Raw genomic sequence first — 26305 nt, 5'->3', positions numbered from 1 at the left:
ATGCTGAAACATTTACAAGTACTCACATTATACTAGTAGTCCAGGTACTTTCAGTGGTAATATTAAGCATCTTAATTTTGCATCTACTTATTAATAGAGGCTTTGTTGCTAGTACTGTTTGGAATGAACATTCAACCTTGCCACTGAAAAACATTTTCAATACTTGTATATGAAGAATGAATCAGTCACACTGACAAAGCATAACATGAGAAATTAAACAGAAGATGACATGGAAAGTAAGTAAGAATGCTTGAAATTTCCTTAGTCCTGGTGAATAACATTTAGCCTAAGGTAACCCAAGAGGATTTTTAAAAAGCTATTTTATGAGCATTCAAAATAGTATTGATATTGTATGCACTGCTTCTATTATTTAAAAAAGGCGAAGACTCAACTTGATTCTGTATTTATATGGAATGTCCATCTTGTTTTCAGTCAAGGAGAAATGGCTTGCCCCTGCCTTCTAGAATATATTTGTACTTTTCAGTCTGGTTTATAGAACTGGGATTTCCATGGTCTCCCTTCCAAAATGATATTCATCTTTAACTTCTATGCCCTGTCTAGGTCAGTAAGTTCCTATTACATGCTGAGGTAACTTGTTGTAGAACAAAGTCACCTTAAAATGTATTAATCCTATGATCAGAAAAGTGTATACTGTAATAATTAGAGATGCCACATTTTATGAAACATCTCTCCTTGACAGCATACTCCACATTTGATATGGAGTAGCCAAAAGGGTTCAGAAATTCAGCCAGGTACAGCCAGATTATCAACTTGTAAGCCAACACTGGTGAGAGCAGCTGTGCTTTCATGCTGAGCCACTTCTCTTTCATAAAGTGTCCCAGGATAAGCCAGGAGGTTTCCAGAATCACAGACCAGGTTTAAAAAAATGCATCTATCTTTGCCCCAGTGAGGATATAGTATTCTATTTACCATTTAGAGACAAAGAGCTTCACACTTTCAGCCTGGGAATCTAGGTAATCAAGAGATGGTCATTTGGGGAAAGGAATGTAGAAGCCAGAGTGTGATAAAAAAATCTTTTTATTTGTATGTGCAAAGTTCTGAATAGAAGAGTGGGGTGGGATGTCTCCTCTCTCAAAATGATCCCTGGGAAAGATTATTTGGATGAAAGGACATGGGATCTTGGTTCCCAGGGAACGATTTATGAAAGGATACCGATGAGCTTGCTTTAAACCAAGTGTCTTCAAACTTGGCAAGTTTAAGACTTGTGGACTTCAACTCCCAGAATTCCTGACCTAACATGACTGGAGGAGGAATTCTGGGAGTTCACAAATCTTACACTTGCCAAGTTTGAAGACCCCTGCTTTAAACTTCATTTCACCACATTCAGTGACAGAGATCACAAAGGTCATGTTCTCCATGGCCTACAGAGACCCCCAAAATGGCAGACGGAAGACATCTCTGTGAAAAGCAGAGCCAACAACCATGCTGAATGAAGAACTTATGAATAGACTGGCTCTTTGAAATCTCCAGACAAGGAGAGGACTTGAGTTTGCACACAAGTGTGCTAGATAGTTGCTCCTCATAAGGAGGTTATAAAGTAACTAACTGTCTTTGGTGTGTTTACAACTTTGGGAGATAAGAGAATAACCATCTTGTTCAAACTGCATCAGCACCTTTGAAAGGACACTGAGTTTGCATACTTCCTTTTCTATTCACTTTTGGTAATTGCTTGCCAACTGCTTTTCAGCTATTAGAAACTTTAGGATCAACAAGTTTGACAGCACTGGGTGTATTTCCTTGAATGCTTGGCTAGAGATAGTTTTAAGTACAACCTTAAGAACTGAAAAACAATTTTTAATAAACAACAAAAGGGAGATTAAAACTTTTATTTAGAAAGTTACAAATGGACTAAGAGTCCAGATAAATTGGAAAGATGATTTTGAAATTAATTATAAAAAATCCTTCCCAGAGCAAAATATTTCTGTTTTAAATTTTTAAAAAGTCCGATTTTAAAAATTGGACACTAGAGGGAAGTAAAGATTATAATTAAATAGAACACATCAACTTTTAAAATTGCGGAATTAAGCAAAATATTCTAACACTGGCTATATTGAACGATATTGTTTTTAAAAAATGGATTCAGAAATTCATACTAATAGTATGGAAAGACTGTGTCTAAAAGATGTTATGGAAGAGGAACAAGTTTTACCTGACAAGATCAAGACTGATTGAAAGGGGTTTATAAATGACAGGCTACAAGAATGACATGGAAAAAGATGCTACACCAGACATACGAAAGAAAACTGATGTTTTAATAATTAAGAAATATACAAACAATAAACCAAGATGGTTATACCACTGTGATGGTGCCATAGATGGCATGCAGAGCCCTCTCTGTGGGCATACGCACTGTTGCCAGCTGGTCTTCGAGTTTCTAGTGCTCCGGAGTGCGTGCATGCGTGTTTGCCGGTTTGAGCATTTAGTTCCGAAAAGGTTCACCCTCACTGTTATATACCATCTCATTGTGAGAAAGACTTCTGCTAATGCTGCCACAGATTAAGTGGCCTAAGGCCAAACCTAACTAGGGCATAAATCTCTTCCTTTGAATGAGATAAATTATCCTTTTTGCCATATATGGCAAGTCCAATACAGTACAATTAAGAGCTCCTGTTAGCAAATTGGATATTTGCACTCTCACAGCCTTTGTAGACCCACCAAAGGAGCACAGCTTAGATAGCCTCTTCCTGCCCTACCCCATACCAGTTGAATCCAACCCTCCAAGTGACAACTGTCAGATTGAGCTCGCTCTCTCAGCTGTCACAGTAGGAACTCTTCCAAGTGCTGTACATAGGTAAGTGGCAATTCGTTACTATTCCTGTTGTTTTGCCTGGCATGAAAACCTCATGGCATCCAGGGATATGAGAGTTGTGAATAATGACCTATAATTTCTCCAAACAATAAATCAGCTTAAATATCCAACATGGGGCTCTGAGACAGTAATAGCAGTTCAAAGACACAATAATGGAATTGAGGCAAACGACCATAGCAAGCTGTGCCCATTCCCCCCCCCCCCGTAACCAACTGTGCCAGGATTCTCCCTTGTTCCACTGACCTGATCTGAAATTATAAATTGTAATCTAATTAGAGAAGATAATAGCGACAGAAAACTCCTCACTCCATATGGAGCCTGGTTCATCTGCAGTATTGTGGTACCCCTAAGTAGGTGATAAAACCTTTCTGAGAGAGGGTCCTTGCCGTATTCCTTTTTTTTTTTTTTACTACTGGTTACATGGGTGTGGCTTGGTGGGCATGGCACGGGTTGGTGGGCATGGCAGGGGAAGGATACTGCAAAATCCCCATTCCCTCTCCACCCTGCTAGCCTGCTTTCCAGCTCTGTTCTCCTGTGCAGGGCAACAAAAGAAGATCCAGCCAATCAGCTGGGACTCGGGAGGCAGAGAATAGGTGGGGGGCGGGGCCAGCCAGAGGTGGGATTTGCCGGTTCTCGGAACTACTCAAAATTTCCTCTACCGGTTCTCCAGAACTGGTCAGAACCTGCTGGATACCCACCTCTGGTCCTTGTGAAAAAAGGCAGTGCTTTGATGACCAGAGATGAAGTGAGCGTCCATTCTCCTAGACTTTCGGAAGTATCTGAAGACCTGGTTCTGCAGATTCGCTTGATGCTTGAAGAAGACACACAAATTTAGGGTCGGTTAGGGTCTTGAAGGTCCCCCCCCCTTTTTTTTCTGGCTCTTTAATGTTAATTACAAGAAGTTCTTGACTTACAACAGTTCATTTAGTGCCCACTGAAAGTTACAACGGCACTGAAAATGTGACTTATGACTGTTTTTTCACATTTATAACCTTTGCAGCACCCCAATGATCATGTGATCTCAATTCAGATGCTTGGCAACTGGTTCATATTTATGACTATTGCAGTGTTCCAGGGGACACGTGATCCCTTTTGCAACCTTCTGACAAGCAAAGTCAACGGGGAAAACCAGATTTATTTAACAACTGGGTTTCTAACTTAGCAACTAAAATGATTCACTTAACAACTGGGGCAAGAAAAGTCTAATGTGGGGCAAAACTCACTTAACAAATGTCTCACTTAACAACAGAAATTTTGGGCTCAATTGTTGTAAGTTGAAGATAGCGTATAATATTCCATTTCTGCTTTAACTGCCTCCTATTGGAACATAGTATTGATATGGGTTTTTAAAATGTTTCTAATTGTCCAATCCCCAGAGTTGCTCTGTGAGTGAAATGGGCAGCCTCTAAATTTGACATATACATGAAATAACAATAACTCTATTGAATGCTACTGTATAGTACACTGAAGATGGTATTTAATTTCGTTGTACGATGTGCAATGACAATAAAGTAAAGTAAATAAATAAATAAAATGTCATGTTTTGCTTGTAACCAGCCAATTGTTCAACTAGTACGGAAAAGAACCCCATGATCACATTATAGGCCTCGTCGTTGGATCAAGCCAGCCTGTAATACTGAGGGTCAGAAGGGAGAGAAAACAAATAATGTTTATAAGCTTATTCAACAAAGCTGGTGAAAGTAACGATAATGTTCTAAGAAAATCAGGGAGTGAAAAAGGATCTCACTTCCTTCCCTTCACAAAGGAGCAGCAACTACATTTCTAGCCTCCCTCCAACTTGCTTTGTTTTGACACACATATTTCTTCTGCAAGTGGGTGTTTCTGGATGCTTGCTTGGTATTGTATACATTCTTCCTGGTAAGCTGCTATGGAGGGTAGGACTCATCTTTGAAACTATTAACAAATACACCAAGAGACACATCAAAGGTTTTCTACCGGTTGGTCCTGCTGAGCATCCCAGCAGTGTTTGAATCAAGGGCTTTTCCTGCAAAAGCTGCAATGACAATGGCACATTTCTAAGATGGATTCATTTAACAATAGCTAAGGCAAAGGTTCCCCTTACACATATGTGCTAGTCATTTCTGGCTCTAGAGGGTGGTACTCATCTCCGTTACAAAGCCAAAGAGCCAGCGCTGTCCGAAGACGTCTCCGTGGTCATGACCAAACGCCGAAGGCGCATGGAATGCTGTTACCTTCCCTGTTACCTTCCCATCATGATAATGATGAGTCTGCATACAGGGATGAAGTTCATCAGCTGTCCCTCTGGTGCAAAGTAAACAATCTTATTTTTAATATAAATAAGACGAAGGAATTCATAGTGGATTACAGGAAGAGCAGTTCGGACATTCAGCCGTTGTACATCGATGGTGTTTTGGTAGAATAGGTGGCAGAATGTAAGTTTTTAGGTATCACCCTGAAACAGGATCTAACATGGGGGGCAAATACTTTAGCCCTAGAAAAAAAGGCTCATCAACGACTGTATTTTTTAAGACTTTTAAGATCACAACAACTGCCAGAGAGTCTGTTGGTTGCCTTCTATCGAAGCTCTATAGAGAGCATTTTATCTTATTGCCTCTGTGTGTGGTTTAGGAGTTGTACAGAGGCGGAGAAAAGGGCACTCCAAAGAGTGATAAAAAGGGCACAAAAGATCAGCGGATGTCCTCTTCCCTCATTGGAGGATTTGTACAACATGGGATGTAGAAGGAAGATACAAAAGATCTTGAGAGACCCTTCGCATCCAGGCCACCCGATGTTTGAGATCCTACCATCAGGAAGACAATATAGAGTGCTGAAAGCCAGGACAAGTAGATTTCAACATAGCTTTTACCCAAGTGCTGTGATCAGGTTAAATGCAGAGTTATGAATCTGGTGGTCTTAACATATATATATCCTGGTTGTACAGTTTTTAATTGTTATGTTTTAATTTGTTTTATATTGTTATTTGTATATGTCTTTTGGTGTTGTTTAGTTGTATGTTGCGAAAGAGCACTTTATTTCGTTGTTCTCAGGTTCCTGAGCACAATGACAATAAATTTATCTATCTATCTATCAGCGCTGTCCGAAGACGTCTCCGTGGTCATGACCAAACGCCGAAGGCGCATGGAATGCTGTTACCTTCCCACCAAAGTGGTCCCTATTTTTCTACTTGCATTTTTACATGCTTTCAAACTGCTAGGTTGGCAGAAGCTGGGACAAGTAACAGGAACTCATTCCGCTACACGGCGCTAGGAATTTGAACCACCGAACGGCCGACCTTTCCAATCGACAAGCTCAGCGTCTTAACCATTGAGCCACCACTAAGAACAGTGAATTAGGAGCTGGGGAGAATTAGCAAGCAGTTTTCCAATTAAAAAAACAAAACAAATGCCTGACAGGCTGAATGAATTTGTGGGGACGTAACTTCATGCCTCTTGAAGCAATCTGATCTTCTGGCAGCAGCTCTTCAAACTTTCAGACAGACATTTTTTCAGTCCTATCTGGAGACACCAGAAAGGGAGCGAGGTCTTCTCTATGCAAAGCATTTGGCCTGCTATGAAATGGAATGAAGAGGGCAGGAGTGTTCTAGCAGCAAGTGGTCACAGTGTCAACTTTCTGTCCTGACCGGAGACCAGGAATAAGGGTGAAGCAGGAGGGGGTGGCTTCCAAACTGCCTTAGTAACAAGTCAGAAGTCCCAATTTGGACACCTCACTTAAACACCCTCTGAAAAGAGCTTCTGCTGGCAGGAGAAACCAAGTGGGAGAGGCTGAGAAGCAGAATATCACTATGTATGTATGCATGCACTTTGTTCTAACATGGGCCCAGGAAAAAAATAATAAAACAGAAAAAAGACAACTGGAGTGTGAAAGCCATCCAAAGGGACTTGTAGACCAAATGAAGAGATCATTTCATTTTGTGCCTATTCAAACTCTGTGCTTGCCAGCTTTGGTGTTTTTTGTTTGCATCATAGATAGATAGAATAATAGAATTCTTTATTGGTCAGGTGTGATTGGACACACAAGGAATTTGTCTTGGTGTAAATAAATACATAAAGAAAAGGTACATTCGTTAAGAATCAAGAATCAACACTTAATGATAGTCATAGGGTACAATAAGCAATCAAATCATACTAGGAAACAGTCAATATAAATCGTAAGGATACAAGTGACAAAGTTACAGCCACACAGTCACAAGTGGGAGAGGATGGGTGATAAGGAGTGATGAGAAGATTAACAGTAATAGTAGTGTACACTTTGTAAATAGTTGAACAGTGTTGAGGGAATTGTTTGTTTAGCAGAGTGATGGCTTTTGGGAAAAATATGTTCTTGTGTCTAGTTGTTCTGGTGTGCAGTGCTCTATAGCGTCGTTTTGAGGGAAGGAGTTGAAACAGTTTATGTCCGGGATGTGAGGGGTCTGTAAATATTTTCATAGCTCTTTTTTTGACTCGTGCAGTATACAGGTCCTCGATTGAAGGCAGGTGGGTAGTAATTGTTTTTTCTGCAGTCCTAATTATCATCTGAAGTCTGTGTCTGTCCTGTTGGGTTGCAGAACCAAACCAGACAGTTATAGAGGTGCAGGTGCTAGACTCAATAATTCCTCTGTAGAACTGTGTCAGCAGCTCCTTGGGTAGTTTGAGTAAGCAAGTGTAAGCAAGTGTGGACATTAGCTGACTTATTTGCCTGGTTTTGCATGCCTATTTATTTTTGCACATATTTGTCTGTGAAATAAAGATTGGGCAATAGGCCATTATTTTGCTCCTGTGAATGTTTTCCTAATGTCATCTCTTTGAAATGGAGTTTTTTTCTTTTGTCTGCTATGCCTGAGAGGCATCTGATTTGGATTTGAGGGTCTGAATCATCTTTGCTTTGCCTTGTTGAGTTGGCAGTTTCTCATCAAATTGTCTTTTGAAACATGAATATTGGAGCAGAAAACTATGTTCAGAAAGAGGGGATCTGAATTCTGCAATTAAGGCCTCAGCGTTCCTGGTAAATTGATCTACCTTTTGCCAAGTTACTTTTCCTTTGGTATTGCTGGTTTATCGTTTTGTCTTGTGATTGATCATTTCCATAATTTTGTGAATTGGAAAACCAAATTTCCCACTACCCCAATAACTATTTTGTGACAATGCTCATAATGTCTCTTGCCTCAAAAGTTACTGATTTGAAGTCATTCTAGTTTATCTTAAAAATTAATCACCGGATAATAGCAATAGACTTATATACCTCTTCATAGTGCTTTATAGCCCTCTCTAAGCAGTTTACAGAGTCAGCATATTGCCCCCCAAAATCTGGCTCCTAATTTTATGGACATTGGAAGAATGGAAGGCTGAGTCATCCTTGAGCCGGTCAGGAACAAATTCCTGTCTGTGGGCAGAGTTAGCTTGCAAGACCTGCATTCTAACCTCTGAAGGACCCAAGCTCCTATTATAATAATATAATTATAATTATAGTAATGCCACCTGATACCCAACTACACTCTAGGCAGTTTACAATTTTTAAATCATTTGCAAACAAAGTATAACACAAAAACAGCCCTATTCCAACCATCTACTATCTGAGTTTAAGATTTAGTCCATCATTAGATTTTTATATTTTTTTTCATCCCACCTTTCTTATTACCTCAAGATGGCAAATTTACGTAATATTCCTTCCTCCTTCAATTTACCCAGCAACAACAACCCTGCGAGGTGAGTTAGGCTGAGAGAGAAAAAAGAAGACTGGCTCAAAATCACCCAGCCTCCTTCCATGTCTAAGTTGGGACGAGAACTCATAGTCGCCTGGTTTCTAGACCTGCAGCTTAATCATTATATCAAACTGCTTCACGCAGTGATTTTTTTTCTGCTTTTACTGCAAAAACTTATATGGCTCTAATAACAAACCAATGGAAACCCAATTTCCTCATCAATCTTTACACTCATTTTGTTTTCTCCTCATGGTTCACAGATGGAAGCCATTTTGGCCTAAAGCTACCTTTCACCAGCACATAATCATGTCAACAACCACCCAAAATAGGCCTTTTTGTGTTTTACTTTTGATGTGTAACAGGAGAGATAAGGGACACTTGTTGATTTAATGGAGCCCTCAGAGACATGACTTAAAGTCGACATTGGCAATGTAGATTTGTTGGTGGATTCAAAATTGAGCAATTGGCTGATTTGAGGAGGAGGAGAAAGGGCTGGGGAAAGATGAAGTAGTTTCTGCAAACTCATTGCCGTGAAGAATCATCTGATGGAGAAAACAAAGTGGAACGAACTATGTACTGGGTTTCAGATGTGACAGAATAAAAGAGTTGGAAGGGACCTTGGAGATCTTCTAGTCCAACCCCCGGCTCAGGCAGGAAAACCTATACTGTTTTCAGACAATCTCTTCTTCAAAACATCCAGTGTTGGAGCACCCACAACTTCTGAAAGCAAATTGTTCCCCTGATTAATTGTTCTGTGAGGAAATGTCTCCTTAGTTCTAGGTTGCTTCTCTCCTTGATTAGTTTCCATCCATTGTTTCTTGTCCCTCAGGTGCTTTGGAGAATAGATTGACTCCCTCTCCTTTATAGCAATCCCTCAAATATTGGAACACTGCTATTATGTCACCCCTAGTCCTTCTTTTCACTAAACTGCCAGACTAGTAGTCACCTTTAGGATGAATTGCTAATAGAGTGGATGATGTGCAACAGAATTCCTTGACTAAGTTTCTCACCCCCATAATCTTATTCATGAACATTTTAGATATATAAGGACAGAGGTAGAAGGGATTTTTAAAAAAAAATTATCCCATGACAACATCCTTCCAGATACTTTCCCCCTTTGTTCTCACTACTATTTTATGCAACTGTATGTAGATAAAATCAACACCATTCAAAAACATTTCTTTAATTGGATTGCCAGCTGAAGATTCCAGAGGTTACCGTAATTTTATATTAACTCATTTTTATGGGCAAAAGGTGTTCTGCAAAGCATTCACTTTTCAGATTAAGTTGCATTTTGAAACCAGCTATTACATATTGACACATGATACTTCTCTCTCTCTCTCTCTCTCTCCTCCCTCTCTCTCCCCCAAGCAATCAGAGGTCGCAGTGATATTTTAGTTTGTATGCTGTTTTTATAGCATACTGTTTATATGTGTGTGCCTGTGTGTGTGTATGTGTTTCTATTTTCTCGGCACGGTTTGCAAAGACACATGACCGAACCAAGAATTTGGCCTTTTTTTTTCTCATGAGGGGATTAAAGACAGGGGGAGTGGAGGTGGAACCTGAGCTTCAATTAGAAGATCAAGTTCTCAGGGTTGAGTGGGAAGAGTCCCAGCTGCACCCAGGATGAAAAAAGGATCCAGTCTCCTATTGTCTCATTACAAACTCACAGGATCTCCACAGCACCAAAAATGTTCTCCTCTGTGACAAGGAAGAGCCCGCTGTCTTCTCAGCCTGATGGAGTGAACGAAGAAGCGCTGAGCAACTACAGCTGCAGAGTCCACTCAGCCCTAGAGAAAGAAGAGAGCCATGTTTCTAGCAATTGCACCTCCGACACTTCTAGCTCTTACCGTTCAGCGCCGAGCTCAGAAGAGGCCGAGAGTTTCAAAGACTGTATTGAATACTTGGAAGAAGCTGAAGGCGACCGTATCGTGCAATGCACTTACTGTGACGCGGAATACGAACAAGCAATGTTGATCCTCTCTGCAGATCAGACAAAACTTGCTCGCCAAAGCAGAATCTCCACAGCTCCTGCCAGACAACCCCACAGGACTTTGAATGGTTTCAACAACTCTTACCAAGGACAAAGGAATAGTTCTTCTGCAACTTCTGGAGACATCCAAGTTCATTTCCCCCCAAATAAGAGCAAGACTTTAGGAGGCTCAATGCCAGTCCAAGGGGTGAGAGTGCCCAGCCTGCAAGCAGACCTCCCCAGTGCTATAAAAGATCAAAACTGGAGAGACAAACTCTGTTCCAATGGTAAGGCAAGCCAACAGGTTCAGACGTCAATCAAAGCTAATAATAGCTCAGACCCAGTATGCAGTAGCGGAATGGGTCTAGTCACACCAAGGCTGCAGTCAGGAGACAGCAGCGGATCTAAATACTTGGATCATCCTGCACAATTCAGTGCTGATAAATCCAAGGAAATGTTGCCCAGTGCTCGCAAGCTGAAGAAGAGCAGCCTTGGCAGTCGACCTCATGGTCCTGTAAGTAGCAAATCGGCATGCCCCAGATATTTTGTGGGAAATTCAAGTGTTTTGAGTGACTCCGACGAGGCTGATAATGAAGTGGAGAAGCTCACCGCTGGGTCTTTCCGGAGTCTCTCGTGTCCTCAAGGCAGTTACCTAGATATGTATAGTTCTAGTAATGGGACGTCATCCAGCCTGTCCAATTCCTTGCCAGATGATTGTAATGGACTGAACAGGTGGCCGGCGTGCAGTGATCAGAGGAAAACAAGGGTGGTTGGCCACAGCAAAGGAAACTGGCCATTCCCAACACCAGGCAAAGACCCAGAAACAGAACTGCTCAGCGGAGTCCTGGGGAAGGAATGCTTTGAGTGCGTTGATCTCAGACAAGAGAATGCAGATGGCAGAAAGAGCCTGTCTAAAAAGAGAATGGTGCCCAAACGCCAGATCCAGTTGAGACGGAAGGAGAAGAAGGAGACGGGCTTTTGTGCTCCTAGTGAGCCTGCATCCATGCAGTCATTCACACAGCCAGGGAAAGACCTGTCTGCAAAGGGGAGGAATATTAGTGATGAGTTTCGGATCAATTATAAACAGTTTCTAAAAGCGGCTTCTCTAGGCAACGCTTATACCAAAACCAAGCTTGCTTCCAATCTAGTGAAAAACGTCTTAGCTAAAAAATTGCAATATGAGCAAAGGATTAAAATGGAGCAAGCTTCCATCCAGGACAGTTCACCTTCCTCGGTCCCTTCCTCCATCAGTACGGATCTCCAGGGGGATAGCTTAGAAGGCAAGTCAAGTTCTTTGTCCAAATCTGATTGCAGTTTCTCAACCGAGGACGTGCAGAGCCATTCCACCAACAGCGAGCGGTCTGAACCTCTAGCTATCAGTGAGGGCAGCAGAAATGCCTTAAGGCCAACAAAGGGAGTTGTGCTTAATAAGCAGCTCAGGGAGAATGTCTACAAACTGAAGAATACGTTTAATGAGCTGAATGAGAGAATGAAGTACCAAGAAGACTCTCCATTGGACAGACTCCCTGTCTCGGCAGAAGGCGGGGTGAACGTGCTAGAATCGAGCAACATCAGAAAACAGGCCTTGGGGGAAAGGCAGGAATATTGGAGAGCCCGAGCCGTGTTTGAGGCCATGCAGGATGACCCCAGAACCTTGCCTCTGGTCCCCAAGTTTGCAAAGTCACAAAAACCATGGCCGAATCTGAAGCAGCGAGCTATCCAACAAAAGAAGGCCCTGCATTCAAAAGAAGATACCTTTCCTTTTAAACCTTCAAGCCTTGCGGTGCCCAAAGATACCTCTAGGAACACCTTCGTATCCAAAACTAAAGAAATGAAACTTGTCCCACAGATGAAGAATAAGCCCAGTGTTCCCAATGCCTTCAGGCACACCTCTTGGGACAGAGGTTTCGCCACCAAGAGGATGCCGACATTTCAGAGCATGAAGCTGTCCTCAATCATTGTTCCAGCTTCTGGCAAATTCCAGAACACTGGCAGATTCGATTGTCCTGAAGCATCTTTCACCGAGGGAACTACTCACATGCCAGACAAACGGGATGTAAGGACACATCAATCCAGAGATGTTCGAAAAATAGTGAATGAGACTTACAACCTTGGCTTTCAATCCACAGAAGATTCCAGTGCTGACCAGAGTTCTAGTGCAGAAAAAAGTGAAAATGGCTACTTAGTTGGGTTTCCAAAGGAACCTACTACCACCTCTCCTCTCTTCATACACTGCACCTCCATATGTAGGAAAGACTATATACCGGCAAGAAGTCACACACAGGAGAAAAAGCAAGATCACACTGAAGGCTTAGATATGTCAATGCTTTCTCTCCAGGAGGCCAGTACAAAGAAGTCCAGGGACCATTTTCCTCCCATGGTGTCAAACAAATGCTCAGCAATGGGTGAATCTGGGGTGCATATTACTACAATTCAGCCCAAGAAGTTAGCAGTCGAAAATAGAGAATTTCAGCCCCCCGTTGAAAAGAAGCCGGTACTTTGTGAGCGGAGTGAATTAAACATCACACCTGCTTCCGCCACCATCAAGAAAGAATCTCAGCTTAATATTCAAGTGAACAGTCCTATCTCCAAGCAGCCACACACAACAGCAATTGACCATTTCCCCTGGGTGGGTTATTCTGCAGTAGACGATAGGACGAACAAAGAAACCTGGCCTCAGTTTAATCACAGAGAAAATAAAGCTGTTGCTTCATCTGAGATCATTGTGATCCCACCATCGGCATACGTCCAAGAAATCTCAATGAGAGAAAATAATCGTTCAACTAAAAGTCGTAGGCTGGACTCTTGTAAAGCGCAAGAAGCTGAATTGCCCTATCAGAAACATCGATCCTGCGAAACCCTCACAGTGGGTCCCAAAGACGGTAAAGGTTATTCTGTCCTGTCAAAAGAAGAAAATATATTTTCTGAATCTCTGCCATCCTGTGAAAACTATAGGTACCCACAAGCTACCCGAGCTTCAGTCATAAATACTCCAAACTTGCAGATGCAAACTCCGACAAATAATCAATACGTTGATAGAATATATGAAACAACAGCATTGGAAGACAGAAAACCCTTAGACGGCCACCACATAAACTATTCAGAAAGTATAATTTCAGATAATCCATTAACAGCAAGAGAGTATATGGAGGGAATCAAGCTTGTGTCAAATTCGATGTTTACCCCAAAAACCTCTGGTGAAAAAGTCCATGACTCTGGATGTGATTATTTTAATAATAGCCATCAGGCAACAAATGAACAGTATTTTTCTACCACCCAAGCTGACAACGCAAATTACTTAACTATTCCTGTGAAAACACATCCATCCGAGCCAGACCCTAAGCAGTCGCCACCTTTGCACATGGATAACGCTTCATTCACCTCCAACGTTTCTTTCCAGCCAGGAGTGGACCTATCTGGAAATAAAATGAGCAATGAATTTTTCCCACCAAAACAAATGGAGAGGAAAACTCCCTCTGATAATTTGTTATATAATGCCCCATGCCATGGTCAACTGCCCCTAAGACATGAAGAGTCCCCCAGTTTCCCAAGAAGAAATGAAAGAGTTTCACCGTTGGGTAAAAGTGCTCCAAGCCCAACAAGACATTTCGCTGCTCCTCTACAGGCACATCGAAAAATGCTGGTTGATCCCGAGAGTGGAAAATGCTATTATGTAGAATCCCCAAGACAACCTCAGTTGAAGATGCTTTATGACCCAGAGACGGGGCAATACATTGAAGTGTTAATACCACCAGCTTCTCTGCCATCACACAGTGGACTTTACCAACCGCCTTTTCCATCAATGATCATGAATCCGGGAAGTTATGGGCAACCTTACATGACATATTCTGGATGTCCGGGTTTTCCCCCTCCACCTGCACCACCTGGCCCTCTGGATCTCCAAGACCAAGCCCCTGTTCAAGAAAATGCAAACTTTAGTGATGATTTTAACCCTTTTGCAAAGCATGAAGCTCCTCCGGTTCCTGATGGCAACTATATGGAAAGTTTATATTATATTCCCACTGGGATGAATTCGAGTCCTAATCCTAGCCAAGTTTTATATTCTCCGTCTACAAGTTCTGGTCCTTTGCCTAGGATGTGACATGCAATGAAACAAAGAAACACTTCAGCCAAAAACTGGGTTGTTGTTTTTTCAGATCCTCCTTCTTCTCCTTCTTATAAACGTCAAGCCAAACCTCTTTGCCTGAATCTTGGAAAAGGATATGGCAGGAAAGTTGGCCGCCTTTTGTTCAGTTTATTAATTTGTTGGGTTCTGAAGGATTCAAGAGATAACATACTTCACTTCCTTGATAAATGTATTTTTATGGAAGCATCTCTGTCCATAATACGCCACATTCTGGTACTAAGTGAACCCAATGGGAGTTTTGGGAGGCTTTTCCGATGGAAGGGCCAGGATCGGCCGACAAGGATCATTTACAAGTTCTCAGTTTGTATCTTGAGGTATGTCATAAAGTTCAGTGTTCTAATGTTGATTCTGCTCCTGAGGAATCCAATTGTTCACCACCTTTAACTCTTCTGTTGACATGAAATGTTCATTCAGTCAATTTTACGAATATTATGGACAAATCACCAATAGTTACAGACATCGTTGTTTCTTACCAGTATTCCACTTTTGCCGTTAGAGTTGAGTCAATTAGTAAAGCTTTTGTTATGAGAACCGAAGACCATGTGGGTTGGACAACTTGAGAGAAGGCTGGGATCATCCCCTGAGCTTCATCTTTGCCAGAGCTCTGTATGAAAGGGACAGAGATCTTGTGACTTCAGCCTTGGTGAGTAGCACAACAGAAATGGTTAAAAAAAAGGGAGGATATTTGTGAGTTGATAGCAAAAGATATTGTGTGTGACATCACATGTGCAAGGACATCATCACACAAATGACAGGGTGTCATTTTTATGATGACATCACGATCCATGAAACTTCTTCATGGCTAGTACTGAAGGCCTATGTTACGAATGCCAATGCTAGTGTACCAGAAGGGAGACTAATCCTTGCCAATAGACAGGAAAGAGTTCATTGAAGAAGGTTTAATATTTAGGTGTGATTAACAGAGCGAGTTAATATCTGGCTTCGCACGTTCATGATTTGGTTTTGCATTCACGTAATTAAAAAGCAAGCTGTAGTTTATGAAACCAATGTAGCTAAATGATGAATTCATATCTTAGAGAGGTGCCCAACACAGGATAACTAAGCACAAAAGCAGGCAACTAAGCACAAAAGCAGGCTCCTTTAATAATTATGTAGGACAGAGAATTTGGGCAGGTGCTGTTGATATCTCCATTTCTACAGCATTATGACCATATTGCTATTTGATTACCAGATGTTGTGAAACCCCTGGGAATTAGGAGGTAAAGGAGGGTTATTGCTTCTGGGCTGTAAACATCTAGATGACACATTAAACCATCTTTGCTGCAATCTCATGAGCATCTGGAGTTTTCAGACCAGATCTGCTTGCTCTCCGATTAAAAGCCATCTAGTCTGCCTGTGAAGACAAAATAGCTCTTCTTCTCTTGATAGCCTCTTTCAGTGGCAGCCATACCAGTTGCTTTCAACAGGAAAAATACTCCTGCTGATAAAAAGTGGAAGTAAAGTCAATCTGTTGTTGCCGCCCTTCACTTTGATCCATTCTTTCGAAGGCTAGGATGCCAAACTAGAGTAAGAAGATCATGATCAGCACATTTACTGGCTCTGAGATAAAATCACTCTCCCTTTTCTGTTGCCTTTTGTCCCTAAGTTATTCTAATTCCTAGCCTTTTGGTATAATAATATAGAGGCCAGACTTCTGTGAGGTTAGTTTTTCTCATCATAATGCTGTTAATAAGAGAAACTTCGCAAGACATTTCCCTAGTACAATGATGGTTAACATTTTTGGGCTCCCGTGCCAAAAATTGCACGTGCCAGCACCAGAAGGTAATGCACCCCGTCCCCCTGTGCATGTGCACACAACACCCCCTCCCTGCGCCGGTGAAACTTCCAATGAAACGGGCTCATTTTTCAGCCTCCAAAGGCTGCAGAGGCTTCCCTCTAGCCCCCGGGAGGGCGAAAATGGCCTCCCCTGGGCTCCAGAGGCCCTCCAGAGGCTGAAAATGGGCACCTCTGATATTTCAGGAAGGCCCATTTTGGGGGGCTCCACAGGCCCTCCAGAGGCTGAAAATGGTTACTTCCGGTATTTCAGGAAGGCCCATTTTGGGGGGCTCCACAGGCCCTCCAGAGGCTGAAAATGGGCACTTCCGGTATTTCAGGAAGGCCCATTTTTCGGCCTCCCGAGGCTGCAGAGGCTTCCCGCAAGCCTTAGGGAGGCCGAAAACAGCCTCAAATGTGCTGAAAATCATTTGGGAGGTGCGTGCATGCGCAGTGCAGGTAAGTTTGGCTGGGTCTTGCGTGCCTGCACAAATGGCTCTGTATGCCACCTGTGGCACGCATGCCATAGGTTTGCCATCATGGCCCTAGTATGTGTCTTTTCAAAGGGGTATCACTCCTTTACTCCTGCTTTGGTCTTCCCTTCAGATTTCCCAAGTCTGTACCCTTCCATTTAACACCTAATGTGAGACACAAAACCTCCGCAATTGTACAATCTTTACTAGTTCACTTCAGCCTTTGCTGATGATTCTGCCTTTTCCCCTTCACAGAAATGTATAGCTACATACAAAGTTACATGATGGTCAGAAACATGTCAGGGATTAGGAAAATAATATGCAATGTTTCTGAAATAGTAAAGCTTTTAAAGACAACAAAGTTGTGCCAGGATCAAATAAAAGAATGGAAGGTGAAGATGAGGAGAGGGAATCAACCACAACATTTACTAATATCACTTCTAGCTCCTTCTTTTGATTTGTACTCTTAAAATCAATTTTTCCTGCAATTGTGTAGATAAGATCTAGAAAGTTGTTAAGTGCAGTTGATCCCTGCCAATTTTGAAAATATAATTTCAGTCAGTGTTGCTTTCCCTCTATAAAGTGTGGTGTAGCTGAAAATGGTGCGTCTCTTTGGACCTCTTTTAAAAATGTGTCAATGCCCTCATGATAAGCTATGGCTACACAATAATAGTTCATCAAACATATTCATTCAGAATCGTAGTAGTGATATACAGATATATGTAAGGATTAAGTGTGTATATGGCATAAAATAAGGATAAAAAGCAGGTCTCACAAACTATTGAAGATGAAAATGTTTTTAATTGTTTTCTATCTTTTTCTTTCTATTTTTTTTCTTATTTTCTTTTTCTCTCTTGCATTTATGTATGTGTTGTTGGTCTGTTTTAATTGTAAAATCAATAAAATGTATTTAAAAAAACATATTCATTCAGCATATTAGGCCATAAAACAAGTTTCACAAACCATAATGTAAGGACTCATACAACATTTAAGTTATCATCTGATTTTTTATTATTATTATTTTGGCTTAGCATTGTGTATGAACCTCATTGAAGCCATCTAAACACTCAATAATTTCTCTATTAATGTATGTTACAAAGGTATAGCCTCATTTTTCAGTTAAACTGCTTTTTTCTTTTTGCTTGAAAGTGTAAGATTTTTTCCCCAGCCAAGCCTTTAAGAGGCAGCTTTCTCCAACTCTTAAGGGAAGCTTCTAGATGAGGCTCTTATTTACAGAGGTGGTATTCAGCAGGTTCTGACCAGTTCTGGAGAACCAGTAGTGGAAATTTTGAGTAGTTCGGAGAAATGGCAAATACGGCCTCTGACTGGCCCCGCCCCCATCTATTTTTCTGCCTCCCAATTCCCAACTGATTGGCTGGGTCTTCTTTGGTTGCCCTGCACAGGAGAACGGAGCTGGAAAGCAGGTTAGTGGGGTGGGGAGGGAATGGGGAATTTGCAGTATCCTTCCCCTACCACGCCTACCAAGCCAAGCCATGCCCACCAAGCCATGCCCACAGAACCAGTAGAAAATTTTTTGAATCCCACCACTGTCTTATTAGCTATATTTAATTTGTATTTTGTAAATGGGCATTAGTGATACATAGATAACATGATTTTCCATTTATGATCATATACCTTCTCTATGTCCAACTGACTTTTCCCTGTGGTAGAAAAAGAATAAAATAAAATAAAATCTCACAGCAAAAGAATGGCTGAAAATATGACTTTCGTCTCTGTTTGCATATCTTTGCATGGATGCTGTAAAATATGATTAGCAAACCATAGCAGGAATTTCATAACACCTGCTTTGCAAAAGCCAAACCAACCAGATGGTGGCATAATCTTACTCTGAACTGAGCATTGATGTGGAAAGTTACCTGTCCCGTTCACTGGACACAGGAAAGGGTTAATGTTTCCTCTCGGCACTATGAAAATTCTGCCATTTTTTGCCCATCAGTTAACTGACAGAGGACCTAAGACAATAGGCATTTTGTTTTGTTTTTTAGTTTTTCTGCCAACTGGCAAGGAGGGAGGCCCAGCCTCTGCCACTGCTTTGGAACTTCTTAAGGGACAACAAGCAGAAATGCTGGGAATGTGATGCTTTGCATAGTTATGTGACAGTGGTGGGATTCAAATTTTTTTACTATTGGTTCTGTGGGCGTGGCTTGGTGCGTGTGGTATTGCTTGGTGGCCATGGCAGGGGAAGGTTACTGCAAAATCCCCATTCCCTCCCCACCCCACTAACCTGCTTTCCAGCTCCGTTCTCCTGTACAGGGCAACAAAAGAAGACCCAGCCAATCAGCTGGGACTCAATGGGAGGCAGAGAATAGATGGGGGCGGGGCCAGTCAAAGGTGGGATTGGCCGGTTCTCTGAACTACTCAAAATTTCCGCTACCAGTTCTCCAGAACTGGTCAGAACCTGCTGAATCCCACCTCTGGTATGTAAACTATTCTGACCAGATTTCTCCAAGTTTGGTCTCTAAGATGTGCATCTAGAATTCCTATCATCCTTGACCACAGTCCTTGATCTAGAATCCAGTAAGCTGGCAAAGTGATTCAGGCATCAAGAAATCTGATAAATTTATTCAGCGTAGTGTCTCTGTTAGACTAGCTCAAGGTCACAAGCGTTTGTTGGTTGTGTTTGCAGAACACACTGAACTTCAAACCAGTCAACCTCATGCCACAGTAATCGTACAACTATAATATTACTAAGAAAACAACAACACATGGTTGCACAGTTGTCAGCATGCTATTCTTTCACAATCACAGACAGCAAAAGATTTTTTTTAAAAAAAGGAAACAGTGCCTTGTTGATTTTGCAGATATCCTTTGACAGAAACTGTTAGGACTTTTTACAGAATGTCTAGAAAATTGCACACAATACGTGCTAGGATTAGCACTGGCAATTTATTTTTCATCGTTTTAGAATAATGTGGAGAATGCATGATTTTTTTTTGCTATTCCAGCAAAAGTAGTGGAGGGGAAAGGTTCTACTTTTCTACTGGTTGGCTGGAAGGAGCGCAGTAATTTGTTTATGCTGTTCTCTGCATTTCAGATTAGGAGAAATGAAGAAAAAAACTATTCCGAAATTGGTGGAAACACTGTGGTGTGAACGTGTTTCTAGTTATCTGCAAACCTGAAGCCTTTCCCTTATTAACGATCAATCTCTCTTTTTCTCTCTCCTTTCTATCTGTTTCTGAGCAGATCAGGCTACCCAAGGATCACGTCACTGCTGGAAAGGGGAATTTTCTTCTGCGCAGTAATTTGTAACATTAAGCTACTTCTGAAATGAGAGAGAATATCTTTGGTGTCTGATTGTCACAAGCAAGTCGGTACAAGTAATATGTCAGAGTTTGATCTTGTTCGGCTGTCCTGAAGCAAGCTTACACCTCAGTTCTCAAATGTTTGTGTACTTGTAAAAAAAAAATGGCGATAGCTATTGCTTGTAGCATAATTTCTTGCTAGGTTACATCCATTAACTATTTACTCTGGTCCAATATGATAGTGAATCTTTGTCTATATTCTAAACCAAGAAGGAAGATGTTTGTTTTGGTCTTATTCGAAGAGAGAAGAGTCTAGTTTATAAATAAGAGGATTCTCGAAGCAACTAAAATTTGGGTCCATTGCTGCCTCTGGTTCATTTGACATATCCGAGTACATCTTTCAATCAATATTTGCATAATAGAATTGGCTTTAGTGAGGCAGGAACCAACAGCTTTTATGGCAGCTGGGAAGTCCTTAGACATCAAACAACCTGCCAGGTTTCAGTTCATTTAGAATTGAGGCCTGCGGGCCAGATACATCACATGCAGGCTATGCTGCAAAGGCAAAAAAATGTCAATCATGTGACATGATCAACTTTGACACCCATGATTTAGATGGTTGAGGTGAAGAAGCCTAGACTTTGGAACTTCATCATTGAAGTCTCCAACTTCTTTGCACTTCAAAGAGCATTGCCTTTTTTGCACTTCCTTGTACTGCTGTGTTTGAAGCTTCATTCTTGTCTGTGATAAAGATTCTAATCTAGATGAGTCATTCCTGCTATGTCTAATCTAAATGTCTGGAAGTACGTAATTCACTATTAAGCCAGGCTACAAAGCTTGATACTGCCCACATGGTCACCCAGCAATTCTATCTGATTAATTTTTCTTTTATAGAAAAACTGCTATATACGAATATGGCCAGTCATCTAGCTTAGCCTGGTGTAATTGACACAAATTGGTAGCACCTCATCAGAGATTCAAGCTGATTTTTTCCTCTCCCTTATCTCTAGATGGAGATTCAGCCTTGGACCTTCTGCATACAAACTATGTGCTCCAGTTGAGCAAAAGCTTTCTTTGCTATGTTGCATTATGTGATATTAAACTATATGCAATCTCTGAGATCCCTCAATACTTTTTTATTTAAAGAGTAACAACTTTCAGAGGCTTAGTGTATGTTTTGTAGACTAAGCTCTCAAGCTGTAGAGCAGCTTAGTCGTACACACAATTTAATAAAATAACAAGCCCAGAATAATTTGTTATGCTATGATCAGCATATATAGAATACTCACAAATCTTATTTCCTTAGACTGGAAAGGATATAAAAACCCATGTTTTGTTTTCCTTTGTTGCTGAACTGACTTTGTTTTCTGATGTTAAAAAAAATAAATGCAAGTTGAAAACAAAATTAAAAGTTAATTTGGATAAGAAAGAAGATGGGATAGGGAATCCACTGGTCATGAAGAGGAATTACTAGTAAGGAGACTGAGGATAATTGAGCAGTTTTAGATGAAAGGTCTAGATGCTGTTAGCCAGTTGTATCTTTTCTTACTCTTTCTTCCACATTTTTTTCTTTGGCCCACAAAAGTATCTCAAATGGGAAAAGGTGGAAGAGCTACAGAATGATTTTTGAAGCTTACAGACTGGAATATAGATTCATCAACACAGTGAGATGACACCCCTCCTGCTATGTAGGTAGTCCTCGATTTAAAACAATTCGTTTAATGATCGTTCAAAGTTACAACAGCACTGAAAAAGTGACTTTTCTCACTTTTTTCTCACAGTAATGACTGTTGCAGCATCCCCGTCACGTGATCAGAATTTATATGCATAATAACTGGGATGTATTTATGATGGTTGCAGTGTCCTGGGGTCATATGACCAGAGCACAGTGGTTAGAGTGCAGTACTGCAGGCTAAGTCTGCCCACTGCCTGGAGTTTGATCCTGACGGGCTCAAAGTGGGCTTGAGGTTGATTCAGTCTTCCATCCTTCTGAGTTGGTAAAATGAAGATCCAGATTGTGGAGTCCATATGTTGATTTTGTAAACTGCTTAGAGAGGGCTGTGAGGGATTATGAAGTGGTATATAGGTCTAAGTGCAATTGCTACTCTTATCACCTTTTACAACCTTCTGACAAGCAGAAGGGGAAGCCAGATTCACTTAATAACCATGTTACTAAAAGGTTGTAAAATGGGGCATAAAACACTTAACAACTGTCTTGCTTAGCAACAGAAATTTTGGGTTCAATTGTTGTAAGTTGAGGACTATTTGTTTCTCATGATAATAATATCCCAAGACTTGTGCAATAATGCTAACTTCAAATGCTCAATTTTAAATTAATGAGTTTACCCCAGCATCTTTTTCTTTCTTCTTTCTTTCTTTCTTTCTTTCTTTCTTTCTTTCTTTCTTTCTTTCTTTCTTTCTTTCTTTCTTTCTTTCTTTCTTTCTCTCTCTCTCTCTCTCTCTCTCTCTCTCTTTCTCTTTCTTTCTTTCTCTCTCTCTCTCTTTCTCTCTCTTCTCTTTCTCTTTCTTCCTTTCTCTTTCTTTCTCTCTCTCTCTTTCTTTCTTTCTCTTTCTTTCTCTTTCTTTCTTCTTTCTTTCTTTTTCTTTTCTTTCTTCTCTCTCTCTCTTCTTTCTCTCTCTCTCTCTTTCTTTCTTTCTTTCTCTTTCTTTCTCTTTCTTTCTCTTTTCTTTCTTTTTCTTTCCCTCTCTCTCTCTCTTTCTTTCTTTCTTTCTTTCTTTCTTTCTTTCTTTCTTTCTTTCTTTCTTTCTTTCTTTCTTTCTTTCTCTCTCTCTTTCTCTTTCTTTCTCTTTCTTTCTTTCTTTCTTCTTTCTTTCTTTCTTTCTTTCTTTCTTTCTTTCTTTCTTTCTTTCTTTCTTTCTTTCTCTCTCTTTTTTCTTTCTTTCTTTCTTTCTTTCTTTCTTTCTTTCTTTCTTTTTTCTCTTTCTTTCTTTCTTCGTTCCTTCCTTCGTTCCTTCCTTCCTTCTTCTCCCCCCCCTTTCTTTTTCTTTTGTGCCTTCAAGTCAGTATTGCCTTCTGGTCTGGTTTAATCCTTCCAGTTTTCTTGGCACGATTTCTGGCTGGAGAATTCTGGGAGTTGAACTCCACATATTCTAAAGTTAACAAGTTTGAATGACACTGATCTAGCAGGTTCCAAGCAGGAGCTGCTAAGAGTCACTTGACAATAAGTATTCCATGTAGGAGAACAATCATAAACTATGAACTATGGCTTAACAAATTCTACAAGAGGAAGGTAGAGGAGCTTTCATTTTTGGCCATCAAGCAAGATGAAGAAAGATGTGGTCTGTTTTCTAACCACACAGGCAGTAGTGTATTAACCATTAAGCAGACTAAGCACGTACTTAGGCACCAGACCCAAAGGGGGCACCACAAAGTTGAGAATAGGGCTTCGATTGTACAGTATGTACAAAGGATGGGAGGCACCAAGATTTGTCAGTGCTTAGGGCACCCGTGAGCCTTAATCAGCCACTGCACACAGGAGCAAAGTGTTAGAGTTGCTTGTTGTGCCTTTCTAGCCTTTCTGTAGAAGGAAGAGTCAAGTGAAGGTAATATAAAGAAGAAAGGGGGAAGACGAGTGAGAAACAGAAAGAATCAGTATTGAAAATAAAACATCTGAATTCCGAAAATCCTGAAAAGTTCTATTTTTAATTTAATGTGAAATGTGATTTTTAGGTAGATTCACAACCTTAATCAAGAACCCAGGCACCACTGGATTTCCCCCCCTTATTGTAGAACCTTATGTGTTTTAGGAGCAGTATTTTGCAAAAGGCTAGGAAAGGGAGTTTTAAGCGAATCCATCAGCACATAAGAGTCTCACTGTGTAAGCCCCACAGCAGACAAACAACACTGCCCTCATATTTCATACACCAATATTACCTTATATTGGCAGCCAGGCATGAAAGGATGTCGGGAACAGGATTTGTCTGCATGCCCGCAGCACAGAGCCAAAGTAGATTACTTTGAAGAGCAGGTGAACTGTTATCTTTTGCAGCGTGTAAACCGATAGACTCCTTTCTCACAATCTTTGAGACCAATCTGCACTATACATTTGCCAAAAGAAGTTCCACTTGATGCATCTCAGGTGGACACTGACCCACAAAAGCATTTAATATCATAATCTGCCTGTTAATCTCATACACGATTCTTGTTTGTGCTTTCTTTTTTCAATTTTATTTCAATACTTGGTTTGTGGTGCAAAATACTTTTTTAATGATTAAGACTCAAACAGAGCTTTTAAGTTAGTTTTTGGAGAAAGTCTGTATTTGGTAGAGTGAATGTAAGAGATCACTATTTTGTAATATTTACTGCAGAGGTGGGATTTAAGCGGTTCTCCTAGTGACTGGTTGGGTAGGTGTGGCTTGGGAGGGTCATGTGATTGAATGGCCATGGCCAACTCGATGTCACTCACGGCAAGGTGGAGCGGCACCTTGCTGTGACTGACGTCGAGTTGGCCACGCCCACTCAGTCACATGACCGATGCTGCAGAGACGGGGCGATTTCCTACATACCTTCCCCACCCCCTTGCTCTTGGGCTGACAAAATAAAAGCCAATCTAAAGATCATGACTGCCGAGCCTACCTGCCAAATGCTGGCAAAAGAAGGCATTGGGGGGGGGGGAAGAGAAGGGCCAATGGAAACACCCCATTTTCCACCTCTATTGGGGTGACTGCACCATGTTGCATCAAGATGAGGAGGGTGGGGAAGCAAAAAGCCTACTCGGTCCATACATACTCACCAGCACAACGGAGAATCTCTCTTCCAGCTCGCCAGCTCTGGCATTGGGAGCTTGAGGAGTAGATTGTTTGCCCTGAAGTCCATCGGCTGCTCTTCCAAGCCCAGCTCTGGCCGATTTTCTTCCAGCACTGATTTAGGGAATCCCGGGAGCGGCAGCATATTGCATGCTTTTCACTTCAAGCAGCCCGGACTGGAAAATGCAATGGCCGGGCCGGAGGAGCGGTCCTCCTTAACAATCCTCCAAACTGTTGCTACCGCTGCAAGCCTGGGTTTCCCGCACAAGCGCTGGAAGTCCGGTATTCCTTCCCCGCCCAGTCAGCCTGTACTCCCCTCTCACTCCAGGCATCGATTCCCCCCAGTGGCCCATGTGTGCAACCCCTCCCCCCCCAAATTTTAAAGAATGAGAGCCGTGGGGAGGCAAGGAGCACTCGCTGTTTTCCTCTATGCCCGGCCTTGGAAAAGCCTGCCCTCACAATTGTATGCTTGCAGCCAGAGCTGGGCTTGCAGCGGTAGCAACAATTTGGAGAATGGTTAAGGAGGACCGCTCCTCCGCCCCGGCCATGCATTTTCCAGTCCGGGCTGCTTTGGAGTGAAAAGCACGCAATATGCTGCCGCTCCCGGGATTCCCTGTACGAGTGCTGGAAGAAAGGGAGTCCAACTATGAGGGCAGGCTTTTCCAAGGCTAAAGCCAGACAGAAAGCAGCAGCAGCAGCTATGCTGGGTGAGCGGACGAGATGAGGAGTGACTGGGAGGGAAAGGGCAGGACCAGCCAGTGGTGGGATTTGCCGGTTCTCCAAACCGCGCAAAATCATAACTACCGGTTCGCCCGAACCGGCTGAATCCCACCATTGATTTACTGTATATATTTGGCTTGGAGGGCTTTTAACGATAATTTCTAATGAAAAAAAATGGTTCTTCTTAAATACCCCATGGCTAAGTAACTGTTGGTTGTTTTACGGTACTGGGATATACTTGAACAAGCTGAGTGTCTGGAAAGATGTCCTTCTATCTGTGATATATAAAGAGAAATTACTACAGTACTGACATCATGCAATGTTTATAATATTTCTTTAAGTTTCTACAGTGTATTATTTATTCTTGAGATTTTATGAAAATGCACCGCGTATGTAACCAGGTATAATATATGAAAACTGACATGAATATTGTAATTTAATAATAAAGACTTTATATAGGTAAAGAGGCATTGCCAGAGGTGTTATATATTTACTTATCAGCCTTGTGAAGCATATCAGCTAGAGCAGACTATATCAAATGAGCACCTGTTTTGATTCTCAAGTAAAAAAAAAAAAAGGAAAATACTTTTCACCATATTCACTAAGATCTAGTTCATTATGCTCAGCATAATGAGTGTCTTTGCCTTAAAAGGTCAATATTTATGTAAATATAGTCCATC

The 26305-nt window shown here is 41.4% G+C and overlaps 1 protein-coding gene and 2 long non-coding RNA genes across 4 annotated transcripts in view; 1 reads left to right on the top strand and 2 right to left on the bottom strand.

The window, feature by feature from the left end:
- The window catches only part of LOC148133030 (uncharacterized), a 47934-nt gene extending 22790 nt beyond the window's left edge, over window positions 1–25144 (bottom strand). The window contains exon 1 of the long non-coding RNA XR_015746063.1: window positions 24893–25144. This is a non-coding gene — a long non-coding RNA (uncharacterized LOC148133030). The remainder of the gene's footprint in view (window positions 1–24892) is intronic.
- LOC148133031 (uncharacterized) lies at window positions 6803–10745 on the bottom strand. Of its 2 annotated transcripts, none has more exons than XR_015746061.1 (2): window positions 10589–10745; window positions 6803–10300 (listed from the first exon to the last, which is right to left on the bottom strand). It is a non-coding gene; the product is annotated as an uncharacterized LOC148133031 (long non-coding RNA). The 2 variants fall into 2 exon arrangements; XR_015746060.1 differs by having other exon boundaries at window positions 9585–10300; window positions 10457–10739.
- Window positions 10202–21252, top strand: PROB1 (proline rich basic protein 1). Its single transcript, XM_087947832.1, has 2 exons — window positions 10202–15272; window positions 20080–21252. Exon 1 carries the CDS (start codon window positions 10202–10204, stop codon window positions 14582–14584), a length of 4383 nt encoding a protein of 1460 aa, XP_087803958.1. The 3' UTR covers window positions 14585–15272; window positions 20080–21252.
- Window positions 25145–26305: the final 1161 nt, after the last annotated feature.

This window comes from Notechis scutatus, chromosome 1 (assembly GCF_049901735.1).
Source record: "Notechis scutatus isolate UNSWTSFEM ecotype Mainland chromosome 1, rNotScu1.2, whole genome shotgun sequence".
NCBI lineage: Eukaryota > Metazoa > Chordata > Lepidosauria > Squamata > Elapidae > Notechis > Notechis scutatus.
The sequence above is the reverse complement of the archived record's forward strand: the minus strand, read 5'-3'. Positions and strand labels throughout refer to the sequence as shown.

What these genes read in the sequence shown, in the direction of transcription:
- PROB1 (XM_087947832.1), top strand. Translation starts at nt 10,202, where the DNA reads ATGTTCTCCTCTGTGACAAGGAAGAGCCCGCTGTCTTCTCAGCCTGAT.